Here is an 18,265-nt window from a genome sequence, read left to right as displayed (position 1 = left end):
GAAACTCATACTATTTATGCATTTAGTTATCTGTAACTGCATCTGCTCTAGCTCGTCTAGTTTATCTTATACATTTTCAACTGGTTGATTCAGGCTTACGATTTTCATTTTATGATTCCATCGCTATCTGACATTATCGTAACCTAAAGCTTAATTACGATTGTATTACTAAGTGTTTGATTCTTTCAATTCATTTCGTTACAATTCACAATTTTTGGGAACTTTGCGTACATTTCACTCGCATGCTTAACAAGTTTCTTCAAGTTTACTGGATTTAACAATACAACACTATTTCCTACCTTGCAAGGATCACACTTCCAGTCTTCTTTTCTAGTTCTCAATTTAAATATATTTTCAATTATTTTCAATATATTACATTGCCAAAAAGAAATGTTTATAGCCACTAATAGAATATGTCACTTTCTTTAGATTAATAACAGGTATTTTTTTTCACAAGCATCACAAAATCCAGACATGATTAATACCCATAAAAGGTGCTGTTCCTTTACCATCTCATTTTACAAGTATATGCACTTTATCCAGGCGCAGACATACACTCAGTTCGCCTATTATCTTCGATTTTGACGCGTGTGTTACTTCTATGACAGCTCATGACTGAATGTAATTATAGTATTATTTGCGAATAATATTTTAGAATCCAATTAAGAAACTAAAATGACACATGATTGTAAATATTAATTTGAACTAACCTTATTGTTTCTCTCTCTCCCTCTCAATCTCTCTCTCTCTCTCTCTATATATATATATATATATATATACTGTATAACATTTTTTAATTGGCAACATTTCCAATGGAAGCTCGTGTCTTCCTCAGTGGCGGTTTCTTAATACTTCGACTCAAATCTTATGGTATCAATGATTACGGTATAGCAAACGCTGCTGAGGAAGATGTTAATTCCCATTGAAAGTTTCAGCGATCATTAAATGATATAACATATGCCAAGCTTATTCTAAATTAATCATTATGGTATAGACTTAAAACATTCTTTAACTCACTCACTCACTCTATGGCCTATGGAATGCGAAAATTCAATGCCGCGTTCACAAAAGTTTCCCACTCACTTCTATCCTTAGCCAACTGGATCCAGTTTCTACTTTGTATTCCTATTTATGCCAGATCCATCTTGATATTGTCCTCCCATCTGCACTTAGATCTTCGTAATGGTCGTTTTCCAATTGGTCTTCCACTTAAGACTTTGAAAGTGACTTTCTTTAAATGTTTGAAAGAAATACCTAGATAAAATACGATACTTCAAGCATTTATGTAAGACGGAGATATCCTATTATCCTTAAATCTTTTTTTTTTTTTTTTTTTTTGAAAGTTTCCATATATACATAATATCTGTTTCCATATATACATAATATCTGTTTCCATATATACATAATATTTGTTAAGTTGTACAATTGTTTTGTACATTATTTTGTTGCCAAATTATTATGCTTCTTTCTTACTTGTAAAATTAAATCAATTTCTAGGGTGATATATATGAAAAAGTCGTTGCTGTAGTTTGTTGAAAAGGATTAATTTTTTTTCTTCCATCAAATAATAATAGTAATAATAGTTGAAAAAGTGAAATCTTTGTTTTACATCCCACAGTTATGCCGGCTAGGCTAAAGGAGGCGGTGATAATGGGAAATGAGCGCAATGGTGGAATGAATAAAGTGGGAGGAAAGGAGAGAACCCTGAAAAAACTCACACATACGGTGTTTGTCCACCACAGAGTCCACTCGGCGCGACCTAATAATAATTGTATAATTGAAAATGGGTTCGATACTCCTTGTTTATCTTTATTTCTTTGTTGCTTCAGTTCAAAAAACTGCAACACTCATTCAAGTACGTTTGAACATATTTATATAGGGTGGGCACAGTAACGAAAGACCAAACAGTATCTCTACATTTATATTAGTTTTTTGTTTATAATTTATTTGTCCTAACTCCTTAATATTGGACTAAGGAAGGAATTGGACTTCATGATTCAGAGACTTGGACATTACGGAAATTAGAGAAGAAATATTTACAGATCTTCAAAATGTGGTGTTGGAGGAAGGAGAAGAAGATAAAATGGACAGAGAGAGTAACAAACGAAGATATTTTAAAACAGATAGGAGAGAAGAGGACGCTTCTAGCCACCATTCTTCGTAGAAAGGCTATTGGATTGGACATATCTTGCAAAGAAATTGTCTTCTTCATACCGCCATAGAAGGAAATATGGAAGGAAAGTGAGGAATAGGAAGAAGAAGAGCATAAGTGATCGATGATTTGAAAAATAGAAGAAAATATTAAAAGTTAAAAGAGGAAGCTGAAGATTGGGAAACGTGGAAGAAACATTTGCAGGCCCAGACTGAAAATTAAGAAGAAAACAAAAATATCCTCATTAGTCCCAGGACCTGCCTAAAGGCAGAATACTTAATAATAATAGTCAATCATTATCTAGTGAAGACGCTTGGGGTTATTATTATTATTATTATTATTATTATTATTATTATTATTATTATTATTATTTCCTATCACTTGCTTGATAAATGATCAATAATTGACCCAGCAGGTAGAAATGTTAGTTTCATTAATACATTTTGTTTTAAAGTATGATATATATAGGGGATTAGAAAATAACAGCTAATATCAACAGAAACTATTATAAACACTTAGTTTTCCACACAGAATGACTCATCATCAGACTTCAGAGAGGCGTGTTGGCATGAAAAAAATAGTAGAATCACTCTTCAATCTTTTGTCAGTATGGTTGCTGTACTTGAGTGTGTGTTGCAGTTTTTCAACTAAAAGAACAAAGATGTAAACATAAAAGAGAAACTATAATTACATGGGCGCATGGGGGGGGGGATATTCAAAATTAACAAAAAATTGGCTACTTACCAATAAATCCTCCCTTGAAAAATTTAAAGATTTTGACGTTTCGGAACTCTCAGCTGGTTCCTTCCTCAGTGGCAAGATAAAAAGGATTAAAACGGAAATGAGATAAAAGGAGTGAAACCAGGAATAAATACCACCATATAAAGGTTCTTTTTTCACTCTGCTCTTTTCATCTCAAAATCTCTTTTTTGTACGTTACTTTTATATAGTGGTATGTATTCCTGGTTTTACTCCTTTTATCTCCTTTCCGTTTTAATCCTTTTTACCTTGCCACTGAGGAAGGAACCAGCTGAGAGTTCTGAAACGTCAAAATCTTTAAATTTTTCAAGGAAGGATTCATTGGTAAGTAGCCATTTTCTTTTTTGTTAATAAAAGAGAAACGTCTACTTCATCTTCCATTTATTACTGAAATTGTTCTGTGTACAAATAAATCACTGGAAGTAAAGAACTACAAGACACAGACATAGCTTAATTTGAAAAGGAATAAAATTGGGTCAAAGATAAATGTGAGAAACGCAAAAGTATTGTTTAACAACTTCACAAGGAAGAAAGTTGAAAATATAGAAGAAGTAAGGAAGTGATTATCTACGTCTACCTGGAACAAAAGATTTCTACATGTTATAGCATTAATACATGAATTACCAGATATATTAAGCTAGACCGGAGTGCACTTGGAAGGAAGAACTTCATAGTTAAAGATAAAATGAGAATGTGCTTAAATCACAAAAGTGTCAATGAATGTATTTTATGCTTCTTGATATATGGATTGTAAAGGAGAATTCTAAAACAAAATCAAGTTTACAAATTACAGAAAGAGACAACGGAGAACTGTGTGGTAGGAATAACTCGTAGAGATAGAGAAATAACTACAGGGAACAGGCAAATGACAAAAGTAACAGATATTATCGTGAAAATAGACACTAAAGTCGCAGCGGGTCGGACATAATCCAGGAAGATACAATGGGCAATCAATAAATTACTAGGATAAATACAAAGAGACAATAAGAAAACTACGGAGAGTTCTCAGGAAAGTAGTGTGACGAAAATTATTAAATCATTAAACCCCTAATGGCACATGACGAGGGTTTAACGTCGGGCCTTCATTATCTCTAATCTATTTACAAGAAGAAATTAAATATTCAGAATGTACTATGTATTGAAATGCCCATTAAATGCACAAAAGCAGGTTTATGCAGAGCCGGCTCTACCAAATGTGTAACACGTGCATTTGCACGGGGCGGTAAAATCTGTCATACCTATATTATTTAAAATAAATATTTCTTGTTGGAAGCATACTTCATGATGATGGTAGTTAAATTTACTAAGATGACCTTCTATTTGGATACTACGCTCATAAATCATGTGTAGGTCCCATTAGTTTAAGATCACATGGACAGTACTAAAGCAAATGGTAAAACAAGTACCAGCATGAATTGCTTGATTGTTGTCAAATACAAGAAATCAACTCTCGAACAGTAGCAAACCCCTATTCCATTTAGTTAGTTATCACACTTTTAATGTGAAAACTAGTCTTATCTTTGCCATAAACAAGTTCTTTATCATTGAAGGGGGAAACAATTTTTTATTTTATTTATTTATTTATTTATTTTAACAGATGTACAAGAAAAATCAAGAAATCAAGATAATAAAACTAGTTGCACTGGAATCGCAAACTGATATATTGAGATTAAAGTTTGATATTGAATTCTATATAAAGGATTACCATCTTTTCTCTGTAGGTGTGTTTGCTTTATCTTTTCATTAACATAATAAATTATTATTTAAAGAAAAAAAACAGACAAAACGAGATTGTATTTGTAATGTTTAGGCCTTTCTGAGTGTGAATTCTGTTTCCTTCCCCTTCGTTGTTCATGATCTGGTAGCATACTTAAAAGCGTGGCTTTTAAAATTTATTTCTGGAGAAAGGGGAGCTGCAAATGATGCCACTGCGCGGGGCGGTGAATTGGCTAGGGCCGGCGCTGGGTTAGTGGGTGAACATATATTTAACCATTTCTCCTTATGATGTTTATTTGAATCAAAATGGAACGAAAAGAAAAAAGAAACTCAGCTCGACGCAAGTACTCACAATCTTCAAAAATGCATTTCAGATCATGCAAATCGTTGTTCTTTGCGAAAAATTTGAACTTCCTCTCCCCCCCCCTTACGGTACGCATTTGAATCAAAGCAAATTGATGAAAATCATGTCGATCCAAGTGCTAATTATCTTCAGACATTCGTTTTAAATTGTTCAAACGTTCCTTTACTTCGTACATTTTATAAATACAAAATGGGGACTTAAAATATTTGAGAAGCGTGTAGATCTAAAGCTGAAGATCGAGAAACGTGGAAGAAACATTTCCAGGCCCAAACCTAAAGTTGAAAAAAAAAGAAAAAAAAGAAAAAGAAAAAGAAAAAGAAAAGAAAAGAAAAGAAAAGAAAAGAAAAGAAAAGAAAAGAAAGAAAACGTCATTAGTCCCAGGATCTGCCAAAAGGTAGAAAGCTTAATAATAATAATAATAATAATAATAATAATAATAATAATAATAATAATAATAATAATAATAATAATAATAATAATAATAATAATAATAATAATAAAACTGCTTGAAATCTAAGCTTGGGTAACTAGTGTTGTTCACAAGATTCGCATTTCTCTTCTCGTCTCGAAAACGAGACGAGAATTGTCATATTTCTAGGCTCATCTCGAATTTAAAAATGAACTTGTCGTGTCTCTCGTGTCGTAGCTCTCTCGTGTCGTTTTTGAGGCGAGGCGAAAATTTTCTCATTTCGTGGGGAACACTATCATACGATACTGTGGACTGCATTTCATTACGACGCCTAACTGGTCACTTCAGAGTTTCTCTCATTCCCAGTTATTTTTCGGATTGGAATTATAAAGGGACTTGGTCTCAACCCTATATATAAAATCTATTACCTTTTCTATGGGAAGAATTATACTATATTTACAGTTCTGTTTCATTATCGTAACACTAGGGTGAAGATCCTTGTCAGAATGTTTATAATATACAAATTTGATAGCCAAACTCCCACGCCCATGAAGTTTTATGCCCATCTATGTAATATATATCACTTTGTTGTTATGTTCATTAAATACACCAGAGATAAATTAAACGACAATATCAGATTTCCAGATAGTTCCTCGTCATAAAGTTAATACATTACTGTAACTCTTTTCTCTTCTTCTTTCCTCATAAGTTTAAGTTATAACATGTTGTAATTGTCTTTAGTATTTTACATTTAAAGTTCAATGGTACGTATTTTAAATGTAAAATAATGCATAGGTTAATTTAGCGTAATCATTAGTTTTCGTACTTCGAGCTACCGAGAATGAGAGCAATATTGACATTTGAAATGGCCAGTTCGCAGTGTACGGTTAGTCTGTGGACTGATCTGTAAGGAGAAATACATTGGCAGTGTAAGGTTAGTCGTAAGATTTAGTTGTAGGCATGTTTTTGACAGTAACAGTCATGTAGGAGACAGGTATTGCTAATATAGAAATAAGCAAATATATGTCTTTTCGCAGACATTTTCCGGGAATTCTAAATTGTCAAATATTCTGGACCTACTCTTCTCCAATTGTCATCAAGAAAAAAATATATGTGGTACTCACGCAACAATTTTATAGAGGCAGTTTGGCTATGGGCATATAATTTCGAATATTCACCAACTACCTCTATAAAAATTGTTACGGAAGTACAGGATTCTAAAACATGGATATTTGGATAGGGCACATACTAGTTCCTAAGTGAAGTCTTGACCCGACTGCGGTAGGTCTTATAGTGTTGAAGCTATAGACTTTTAAAGTTCATTTTTTTCATGTTTTCGGCAGCCTATACTCCGAAAGGAAGCATTTGTGCACCCAGTCTGGTCTATACTTTTCGTCTTATCTTGGCGTCAGGAACTACCTCCTAAACGTTGTCGGTGTTGTTTTGAAACACCTTCTATAACATTCGTCTTCTTCGTATTATACAAGTAAAAATGCAACCATTTTCTGATTCTAAATGGTTATCATTATCGTTTTTCATACTTGTTCGAGCGCAATTGGTTCGGATTTCATTTTGAACTTAAGATTCCATGTCTCAGAACCTTTGCATGAAAAAGCAATGCTAAGGTCAATATAAACAAAAGCGGTTTTCATTCATTTGCTTCACAGCCTTATAAGTAATAAATTATCTCCATAATTCGAGCCTTTACGTTTCAGAACATTATTTAAAATAAATTCTGTTCATCTAAATATAATTTTCCTGATGCATCCTATATGATTTCTGAATATAAAGATTTGCAAACGCACGCTATTCTTCCATAATTATTGCATTCAGGAAGCATATAACTTCCACATTTAATTTCGAAGTTCCACGTTCTTCAGCAAAAACGTATATATATATATAAGTACGCTTTTGCTGAATCGGATCCGTTATAAGCAAAATAACGAACCAAAGGGGAGGAGAGTATCTTTGTCATAAAATGTAAGAGTGTATGGATCAACACCTGTGTCGTAAATTGTAAAAGCTGCACTTAATAAGGAATATAATATTACGGAACTGCTCTGCTGGTTACACATCTTCATAATCCATACTCGAAGTAAAGTCATTGATGTATCCAGTCCTTACAAAGAGCCACCGTTAATTTCTTAGATGTTTGGAAAGAGGATGTTGTTTCGTTAGCTGTTCCATCGTATTTAGATCGGCATTCACCCCTAACTACTCCATTCGAGCAATATCGTTACTGGAAAGATATAATCGACGAGGGCATCTTAAAGTGGACGGGCATTATTGCACATCAAAAGGCATTCAAAATTAACTGCAACAAATATTGCTCTAGTATCTTATCTTTGTATCTCAAGCATTAGTCTTTGAACACCGATCAGGTGCTGCCCCATGCCAGCAAATCACCACTGCTATAGTGAACGCTTTCCACGTCCGACTGCAGTATCGTGTGTAGGTTCTCATCAGATGAATACGCGTCGAGAATCGGTCTGTATCCTGAACTTTGAGTCGTCTATAAAAAGACCATGCGACCACTGAACTTGAATCGAATCATGATAGGGACGACGTCTTCTTTAAACTGGAGTCAACAATAAACAGGCTGCAGAAGAATTCTCTCGTGGATCCTTCGATGTACTGTAATATTCACACAATCCATTCTGTGAACGCAGCGAGCCCTGAAGTCAGTTAGAGGTGCTAATAAGATGCGGGTGTGGCTTTACAATTATGGCTAGATAGTGGTAGTCTTGTGGATTTATGTTCCATGCTCAGCCTTGGCCATATATCACCTGTTCGTTGGAACTGATTCCATAAACGTGTCACAACGCTTTGAGATACTCATAGCTCTAGATATTTCTGCCTGTGTTTTAGCTTGCCCGCGTTTGACCATTTCAGAACGACTATATACTGTCTTTGAATCACGAAACTCATTATAAATACCTACCCACTTGAACTTGTGAGTTGCTTGTTGTGCTGATGAAGAGGCGTTTCGAATTCATTACGTCAACTGTAGCTTCGCCTACTGCTTGGCATCCATGTATCATCCTTTTTGTGTGCAGTGCAAAATACACAAAATAATTCGTCAACTTGAATTTACACGTGCATAAATATGTGTTGTATAGTTTATATCTACATTGAATAGCTATCATCAGGCCAGTCCCAGCAACTTGAACTATTGTATAAATGGAGTGTATAATTAAACCCTAGACCGTGAGTAAGATCAGATTTTTGTGAATTTTTTCTCTTAATGGAAGGTAGAGGGTTAAAATGTTTTTAACTGTTATTTCATGATTCTGTTAGAATTGCGAAACACAGAAGCACGAAATTCGGTAAGAGTAAAGTTACCGAATATGAATATGATTGTGTACAAGGATAAGGGAAGATCTTTTAACCGATAGATGATCGTCATGAAATTTGGTACTCGAAGGTTTATATATACATTGAATACAAATTTTGGAAATTTCAAAGAGAAGAAAGAGTCGAAATTGTACCATTGTGTTTCTTCTGATCCATTGGACATAAAAACAAGAAGTTTGGTTTACGAGAGCGCTTGCTTTAGAGAATACGAACTTGTCTTTCACTTACATGAATTCAATGTTACAGAGGCAAGAGCCAAATAAATAAATAAATAAATAACACTGTCCATGATGATTATTAAATTTGCTAGCATTATTAACAACTTAAGAGCTGTAGCTGAAAGGTTCAGGAACTATAATACAGTTTCAGGCATTGAGATAATATAAAGAACTAGAGATGCCGTTCCCTATGTCGCAGTGTTGATTCGAACGTGCTCTCGACTGTAGCGTTCGATTCGAAATATCCTCTCCCAAGATGGCGTATTCCGCAAGTTTCAGTCAGCTGTACCTTTTACAAAATACTACACTTACTAATGGTGCACATATGGCGGGCTATTTATCTACACTTCTGTCGCATATTGTGTTACTTGTCATGTTTTTCAGCGATCTGCTCTTGTGGTATTTAACTAAGCTTAATCCCTCCCATGGTGCAGTTGTAAGCAAAGTGGGAGTTACGAAAATCTGTGGAAGGCAAACTTGGAACAAGTGCCTAAAAATTACCGTAGATTTTGAACAATACCAAATGCTACAACTCTTTACGTTATCCGCTCTATGCTTTACAACACTAAATCGGAAATTATTATTTTTAAAGGTAAATCGTAGCGCCTGTGATTTTTAACTAACAAATTCCACCAAAACAAAAATAGTTACACTATATACGAAATATAAATTTTCAATTTGGTAGAACCGTCTGCTAAAGTGAACGTGAACCCATTTAAAAATATACGTTTTTGTACAGAATATCGATAATTAACGTGCGATTTGTATAAGAGATAGACCTATTATTCCTTTTAACAGTGAGTGAGAATTATTTTATGCATTAATTGCCATCATTAGCAATTTTTAACGTAGGCAAAGTAGGCCTACTCCCTCCACAACCAAACAGTTGTCTTGCCAAGGTGTCACAGAACACTTGTACGTTACATAACTTTGAAAAAAATTGCCAACACCTCATAAACATATAGTTCAATAAATAAGCAAACTTAATAATAGTTTGACAATTCTCTAGGTAGTAGTCTTTACGAGCGTTTTGACAGTGTAAATACAATGCATATACCCATTCACCCAATGTTATTACAAATACACAACCACATTATATCATTGACTGTTACATAGTGAAAGAAGAAAGAAATTGATTTACCTTTGACATATTATGAAATTCCAAAGAACGATGATTTTTTTGGTCGTCGTACAATTTTTCAAAGGAGCACAGACAATCAACAATAAAACAGACATACATTACTACACAGCCTTACGTGAAAAACAGCTCTTTATCCTCTTCCAATAGGGTGAATCGATTCGATATATATGCGAGTTCGATACTATCGAAGATCACGTGTCAGGGCATCTCTTGTTCTTTATATTATCTCAATAGTTTCAGGTTCTGTAGTTCATTCAATAGTAGTATGATTGCAGAGAACCCATGTTAGTTTTACACTACAGGGACTATTTTTCTGGTTATTTGAGTTAAAATAACTTTAGTTCTATAGCTTCTTTTTCTTAGTTTAAGTGTGGAAGTCAAAGATGGTGCTAAAATAAGGTCTCCTTCTTCGTTGGTTGTTTTTAAAGAAAATATACTTACGTCAAAACTTTCTCTTTAAATTCAAATGTACCTTTGCATTGCTTATATGTGAACATGACGAATTGTTACTTTCAAAAGTAGTATCCTTTCCTGCCCATGGAATCAAAACATTTTTCTTTGAACATATATGCTGTTCAATTTTATACAATTCAATTTTAAGGTCTACAGATATATTGTTAATATTATTTTCTTGTTTATAAACAGGAGGAGAGCAGATGCCCTCGTCTGAATTGGAAGCGTATCCATGCCCTCATTATTCAGTGGAGACAGTAGATGAGTTGAAACTCCAGTTGAAAATCACTTCAGAGGAAGTCAAACGTTTGTGGCAACAGGAGAGTGATGGTGGTGATTCATCCTGTGAATCTCAGATGTGTACTGATATTGACAGTTCTACCAATCCACCAAAAGAACAACATAATGTTCACGGTAGCGACCAATCTGATCAAGATGGTGTTGATCTTAATAAGACGCAAGGCAAAAAGAAGAAAAAGAAACGACATGAACTGTGGAAACGTGTGAATGATGTAGAGAAATTTTTCGTTTCTGAAAGTGAAGTGACCCCTCGATCTACTACAACAGACGTGAACCCACGAAGTCCAAAATGTCCTCACAGTTCAACTGATAGATTTTCTGTTACAAGACCAGAAACACTCCAATTCTCTCAACAGCTTCAAGGCACTCTGAATGTTGACGTTCCAGAATTCTTTCCCAAGAGTACAAAGCCACCTCGTGTGCCTGAAAAATACTTTCCTTCTTCTAATGAACGAGGACTGGAAAGCGAAATGTTCCCTTATGGCAGCCAAGAACAAAAGCAAGAAGAGGAAACTCTTAATCAATCTGCACCCACTCTTCCTGCATTCCAAATGCCATATTGCTCTAGTCCCACAAGACCAACGCAGTCTCAGGCTCCATATCAGCAACATCTACCACATCAGCAGCAACAACCATCTTTATATCAACAACATTTGCAGCAACCACCGCTCCGATTCAGTGTTGTCAGCAACCCTCGAGCGGATACCAGCTTTCAGTTTGGATCTCCGGGAGCAAATATACGGCAGTTCCCATGCTTGATTCCTCCTTCAGCTTTCACCATTAGCATTTCCACTCAGCCAGTCACTGGGCCTACTCTCCCGGCCATTTCTATGTTGAGTCAACCGCAACCAAGTGGTTTACAAAGATTAGTTCAAGAAGCTCATTTCACGGCTACTCCTCCGCCTCCTGCACCACAACCCCCACCTGTAGCTGTAACGTTTCAACAGAGTCAACAGCCAATAATTGATCCATCTTGGTTTAGTCATCAAGGACAACAAAGATTAACAATAAACTCTCAAAGTATTAGTATTATTCCACCAAGATCAACTTGTGTTGTGCACATTAATGGTCATAATCAACCTATTTCGTCAAACCAAGGAATGTTGTCCCATTTTCCACCATTAACAGCTACTGGTCCCTCCAAGAAAACCCGGAATATTGATGCTAGTCCACGAATATCTGGAGCTTCTTCACCCGCTGGTAGTATGACTTCGGAAGTTGAAATACGTAACGATGCGAAACTTTCTGCAGGTGCATCGCCCAGACAAGAAGTATCTCTAAAATATCCACCTTCTATGTCGTTTGATATTCAATCACAGCAAACTTTTCAAACTATTCCTGTTTACCAGCATCCCCAAGAATTTTACCACGAAAACGCTAGGAAACGAAATGGCGGAGTTGATTACGCAAATCTTATTTTACTTACAAAAGGAAGTACAAGGAATCGCCATAACAAAGGAAAGAAGACAACTACTGACCTCTCCACAGACGCTAAAAGAGAAATTGCAGAAGGCAGAACGGAAGACAAACAGGCAATAGAGGCTAATCATAATGATATTGAAGAAAATGGAACAGCTCAATCTTATTTCACTCTAATGTCTTCATCTGCAGCCACTTCTCCACGAAGCGTTCAAAGTGTTCTTCCGAATGATATCACGTGTGACTTGCCATCTTCTCCAAATCGATACAGTCGAAATCAAAGCAATGAGTCTCAAATTGTAGAGTTTTTGAGAGAAAATTCGAAGGTAGGAAAAACTCCTAAGGAGAATGATGGTACTTTCGTTCACCCTTCAGAGAAGAAACTACCAGATGTTCCATTATCTCCTCGATCTCCATCTTCGTCATCTACACCCGCTGGAGCCGGGGATTACGACAATGAAGGTTATCCTCCTCTGGAGAAAAAACACGACGTCCTCCAATGGCAGGAAGTTGTGTGTCCAGTTCGATCTGATGGATTTAAAAAAGTGGAAGAACTTTTGGAGGAGCTTTACACTCTTGAAGGCGAACTTGAAGAGAGTGTATGTATTCCTAGTAACAGAGAGAATGCACCTGATAAGCGGAAGGGGAGTGGAACGAACCTATTCTCTGATGACATTGATTCTTCAAGTTTTCCCGCCATAGGTATATGTTCATCTGGTGACATTTCTCAGCCGAAACGAAGACTATATCGTGATGTCTTGACTAATAAATATTTTTCAATTGAAGATTCCAGAGATGTTCCTAACAAGCCGTGTACAATAGGTGGTACTTATCACGAAGATGGTTCAGAAGCACGAGCTGTTGATTTCGAGAGGAGCAAGTCGCCTGTTTCGTTTGAGAATGACGTTTACTCAAGTACTGATAGCTTAGACAAAAAGTACGCTGAACTAGAAAGGCAGGCAATGGAGCAATATAAGTCATCAGATGAAAATCTCTCAGATAAATTTGAAGAACTGGAGCAAGAAGCCTTGGAGCAATATTTACCTTCTTCACAAAGTAGTAGCAATGAAAGTTTAACCAGGATTCCACCTGCTCAAAATCCAAGTGCTTCTATTTCACAAAATTGCCACAATACTCAGAATAGCTTCCACAAAAGAAGTTACGTTGCTAATGAAAAGAATAATGAATATATGATAACAAATATGTCTGTTAAATCCAACAATGCGCATAAAGAAAATCAACAAAACAATCAGGGAGTAAAATTTACGGTTAATTGGGCTCAAGTGGTGAAGCAACAGCCAGGTTCAGGAAAGGGAAAGGTTGATAGCTGTGTTTCTCTTTCCTCTAGTCAGTCACATCAAGAAATCAGTGCTGCAACGAAAGGCGATGGAAAAACAGTTGCAGCGACCAAAAGTCTATGCACTGTGTCTTTATCCTCACCGACACCGTCGGTCGTTACTTCAACAAAACTGACTGCTGGAGGTAGTGGAGACGAGAAGTTATCAGCTCAAATATCGTCCGCTCCAGTCATGAATCCAAGAGTGTGTAAGAGACAGCTTGTGCTTGTATCACCAATAAAACGCCATCCAGAAACAGTAAGTATTGAGAATAACTCCGATAGTGAAGATGGTCCTCAGTTAGTGGTAATTGTTTCTTCGGGGAGACGCGAAGGAGGTCCTCTAGTTTCAGCAATCTATAACGAAACTGAACGATATCCACTTGTGAATTTATCCAATGAAATTGACAGTATTTGTAGTAAAAAAGATGACAAAGATATAGACAGCTCAGAAGATATTACAGCACCAAGTACTTCAGGCACGGAATCTGAAAAAAGGCGAGAAAAAAATCCAGTTGATAGTCAGAGCAACACAGCAGATACTACACCAAGTTCTTGCGGAGGAGGCGATCTTCAGCTCACTGCCCCAAACGAGCAGCGGACCCAGGTCTCCTACTTTCAGCTTCCTCACTATCAATCCGCAGACATCAAGACGGATCTGCCGGAGGTGGAGGACACCGGCAAAGATCCGGAGGCCTGGGTAACAGAAGAAAACCAAAGAGCAAATTCTCTGGTTAGAGAGAATTCTCCTCAAACTGAAGAACACAACGACACAAGAAATATGGAAGATAAGCCAGAGGACGAAATTAACAAAGATATAGTTGCTGATGATGAATGTAAATATGAGGAGGGTACAAGAGACTGTGGCCCAACAAGTAAATTGCCTCCGTGGATGAAACAGAAGAAAAGGAAGATTAAAAAGAAGAAGAAGGGGAAGAAGATTAAGAAAAGAAGTCCAAGAAAGCAAGAGTCTAAAAATTTCGATTTATCAGGAAAAGACAAAGAAAGAACCGTAGATGATGATGATGACGATGAAGACGATGATGATATTAACCTATGCATGAGTCAATTAGATGATTTGATAGAGGAAGCCAGTAATTCTGGTTGTATTGGCAAGGTTATTGTTGAAAGTGAAGATGATGATGTGCGTGATCTTTCAGCTAAAATTCAACCACCTTCTGATCTAAAAGTGCAAACAGCAACTAAAGTGACTCAAACAACATTTAACATATTGAATAATATTGATGAATCTGAGATACGTAACATTAAAAATGCATCAAAAATCAAGTGTTGCATAAAAGCCGCTTTCAGTCAAGGAAAAGGACGAAAAGTTAGTTATATAGAGAAAATTCCTCAATCAGCAAAGGCTGACGTCCTAGCATTGCTGAATCGAATTGAAAATTCATTGATTGCAAGCACTGGCACTTCACTATCGTCAGCTACGATACAGTCTGGTGCTATTCCACTTCCAGATAAAATTGGTTCCAACAACATGGCCTCTAGTAGTGAAAGTGGTAAAACAATACCTGAATCTTGTCCCACATTCACTTTTCCGACTTTTGAAGATGAAGCGCGAGGTTTTGAAGGAAACCTTTACTCAACAACCAAAATTACCAGAAGAATTGGCTCAGTGAGTAAGTCTCATACAGTGACAAAAATCAGCTCCACTGCTGCAGCGATCACGCTTAACAAATACATTAATAAACTCTCCACCACTGATAGTAAAACTTCTCCTAGAGATAAAGTGACCGTAAGTCCACGTGTTTCACCCCGATGCGATGTGTTGAAGGAGCAGTCATCTCCTGCTACTTCCAACAATTCGCCTATTATTTGTCCTGAGAATATAAGTGTCTTACATGAACAGTCAAGCAATAGGTCAGAGACTGGAAGCAATCAACTTCAGGAGTCAAATGATGATATTGAAGAAAGTGAACAAAATTGTAAACAAATCAGTGTGGAACCAATTACTGAAACGGTTGAAAATGAGCCTACAATAGAGAAACCTACTCCAAACCTTACTACAAATGACACTTTACCAACTGTTACCGAAAACCACAAGCAAGATGAGCTTATTGAAATTGCAGAAATGACAAGTGAAGAGCAAGAAAAAGTAATTTCCACCCCTCGTGTTGTAGAGAATGAAGAACAAATTCAATCTGAAGGTTTAGAATTCGAAAAGAAATTTGAATCCAAAAGTGCTCCAGAATTACTGCTTATTAAAGACTCACCCAAAGAAAATCCAGAGACCAATAATAGCAGGACGGAAGAAACTATTTCAAATAATACACTATCTTCCTTAGACTCTCCCAGGTCGAAATATGAACTGTCTACATTATCAGGTATCAGAAAGCCTAATAATAGCGATGGTGAGACATCATCCGGACACTCTATCACAAAAACTAAAGGGAAACTGTTAGATGTGACTTCAAGATTCAAACGAGGAACCGATTCGTCAGAAACTGTGAAGAACTTCAAGTGTTTCAGAAATAAAGCAGCAAGTTTCAGAACAGGATTTTCACGCAAATTTTGTGATTCTGAAAGTCATTCAACCGCGAATAAAATGTCATCAAAGATGAAAGTTGCTGCTGCTTCTGCTTCAAGAGCTACTAATTCAAATCTAGTGTCATCGATGAAGCTTTCTGGATGCCTCTCTGACTCTTCTCTTTCGACTTCCAATCTTCAAGCTTCAAAGACTCACGAAAACCTGGAGAGAAACGATGACAAAAGAAAATCTGGTACAATGAGTTATTCCGATGAGTCGCTACTTTCGTTGCCGTCAATTAATCTGGAAGTTCAAGAAAATGTCACTGAAAGAGAGAATATCGTCACCACCCATCACAAACAGAAGAAATCATCCACTCTGGGATCGTTAACATCGCGTCATAAGAATAAAGTGTCCCACAGTGATGGACCGCAAGAATACTCGAAATTTTCCGATAAGAGATCCGAGAAGAAATCGAAGAGTAAAAGTTCCAAAGAGAAATACTTTGATAACAATGAAGATGACGTTGCAGCCAGGAAGACAGAAATGCCTTGCTCAATTCAATGAACAGATATTACTATTAGTATTGGTTATGTAGAGTAGATGAAAGACTGCTTTTTTATATGTGATGTCTTTAGAGAAGTTTAGTAGTAGATAAGAATGAAAGAAGTCCACGTGACTATTATACAAATTCTAACCTTTTTTGAATTATATTTTCACATACTTACTGAGCACTGTATTCAGAAATACACTTTTCGCTATTATGAGATTGCAGTGTGTAGGTAGTTGATGCTTATATGAAAGTGATATTAAATATTAAATGAGTAATGAGAGCTCATATCAAGAATTTTGCAACAATGAGGCAAAAAGTAGTATGGAGGATTTTCTTTTCCAGGTAGATGACAGTTTCGTAATTGTAGACATAATCAAAATTATTATTTAGCAGTGCTTTGTGTCAACACAAGTAATTTATATCCCTATTGATATGTAATGCTTCGTAGTCTTCAAGAAAAGTCAGTAATAAAAAGTATTATCGTAGTTAGATAAATATGAATTCGAAATTTTGTACGTGCTCTAAAAACAAAACTAACTTGATGTGATATTAAGATTGTTTATCAAAATTATTGTTGTATGCAAAACTAGATTATCTTTTGCTAAAGAAACAAAATCAATTTTTATATTTTCTCATTTGTAGCTGAAGCATTTTCCATGACAAATTAGTAAAGATCATTCTTTTAATAATCGCAGTTTGATTGAAGTAGTTTTTAAGTTGGTTTCAAATTGACATTGGACACTTTTCGTATTCAGTAAAATACGTCTAAGAAGTGTTAAGGAACCAATGCACGCAGACACATAAATGAAGAAACCTTCCAGCATATACGAAAAATGATAAAACCACAGGCAAGTTGCTCGTGTATGGCCTCGTTCATGCATGTTGAAAGTTAACAAAATCTTCTGTAAACATGCATAATGGTTTTGCCGTTCTTCATGCATGTTTACCGTGTATGTACTCGTTCATGTAAGTTGGTTGTTTTATATTTAGGTCCACGACAGCGGAAGAAATCACGTGACTCTTTCCTCCGGTTCATTCTTCTAGTAAGTTGGACAGCAAGTTGATATGTATGTGGGCAAAAAATTCTTCCAACATGCATGGTGAAACAAATCTTTCATGCATGTTGGTCATGCAAGTGTGTGCGTCTATGGCTGCCTTACCGTTGGTAATGAAAAAATCGCAAATCTAGAGTTAATTATCAGAGCCGTTGCCCCGGGTGCTGATAGCAAAAGGGCATCGAACGAACAAGAAGAAAGAAAAATGTTGGAAAAAAGTAAACGATCGGCTCCCTATTAAATCAATATTGTTGTCGGTTTGCAAAGAAATAGATTTGGTAAAAAAAATTCTTGCTCGCTCCGCTCGCAACACAATTGTTTCGATAACAGCCACAAGTAGTTTTTATTATTTAAAAAAACTATTATATATGATTTGTTAATGACAATGTGATATACAAGGCACCGAGTAAAGATTTATAGACGTAGGAGCGTCCTATTAACCCTTTCGAGACGGTCATTTTGGGCGTTTGCGCAGACTTTTAGTTAATGAATTATAACTCAAAGACTATTTACTCGATTGATATGGTTGATACCTTGTTTTTTAGAAGAAAGAT

The 18,265-nt window shown here is 36.0% G+C and overlaps 1 protein-coding gene across 1 annotated transcript in view; it reads left to right on the top strand.

Annotated features, from left to right (window-relative positions):
- Positions 1–17,323, top strand: part of LOC145670264 (uncharacterized) — a 77,375-nt gene extending 60,052 nt beyond the window's left edge. The window contains exon 3 of the mRNA XM_081738690.1: positions 10,759–17,323. Within this exon, the coding sequence (XP_081594816.1) occupies positions 10,759–16,670 (5,912 nt within the window). The 3' untranslated portion in view covers positions 16,671–17,323. The remainder of the gene's footprint in view (positions 1–10,758) is intronic.
- The last annotated feature ends 942 nt before the right edge of the window (positions 17,324–18,265 follow it).

This window comes from Thermobia domestica, chromosome 2, assembly GCF_964235325.1.
Source record: "Thermobia domestica chromosome 2, izTheDome1.hap1.1, whole genome shotgun sequence".
Classification (NCBI taxonomy): domain Eukaryota; kingdom Metazoa; phylum Arthropoda; class Insecta; order Zygentoma; family Lepismatidae; genus Thermobia; species Thermobia domestica.
This window is presented reverse-complemented; position numbering and strand designations above follow the sequence as displayed.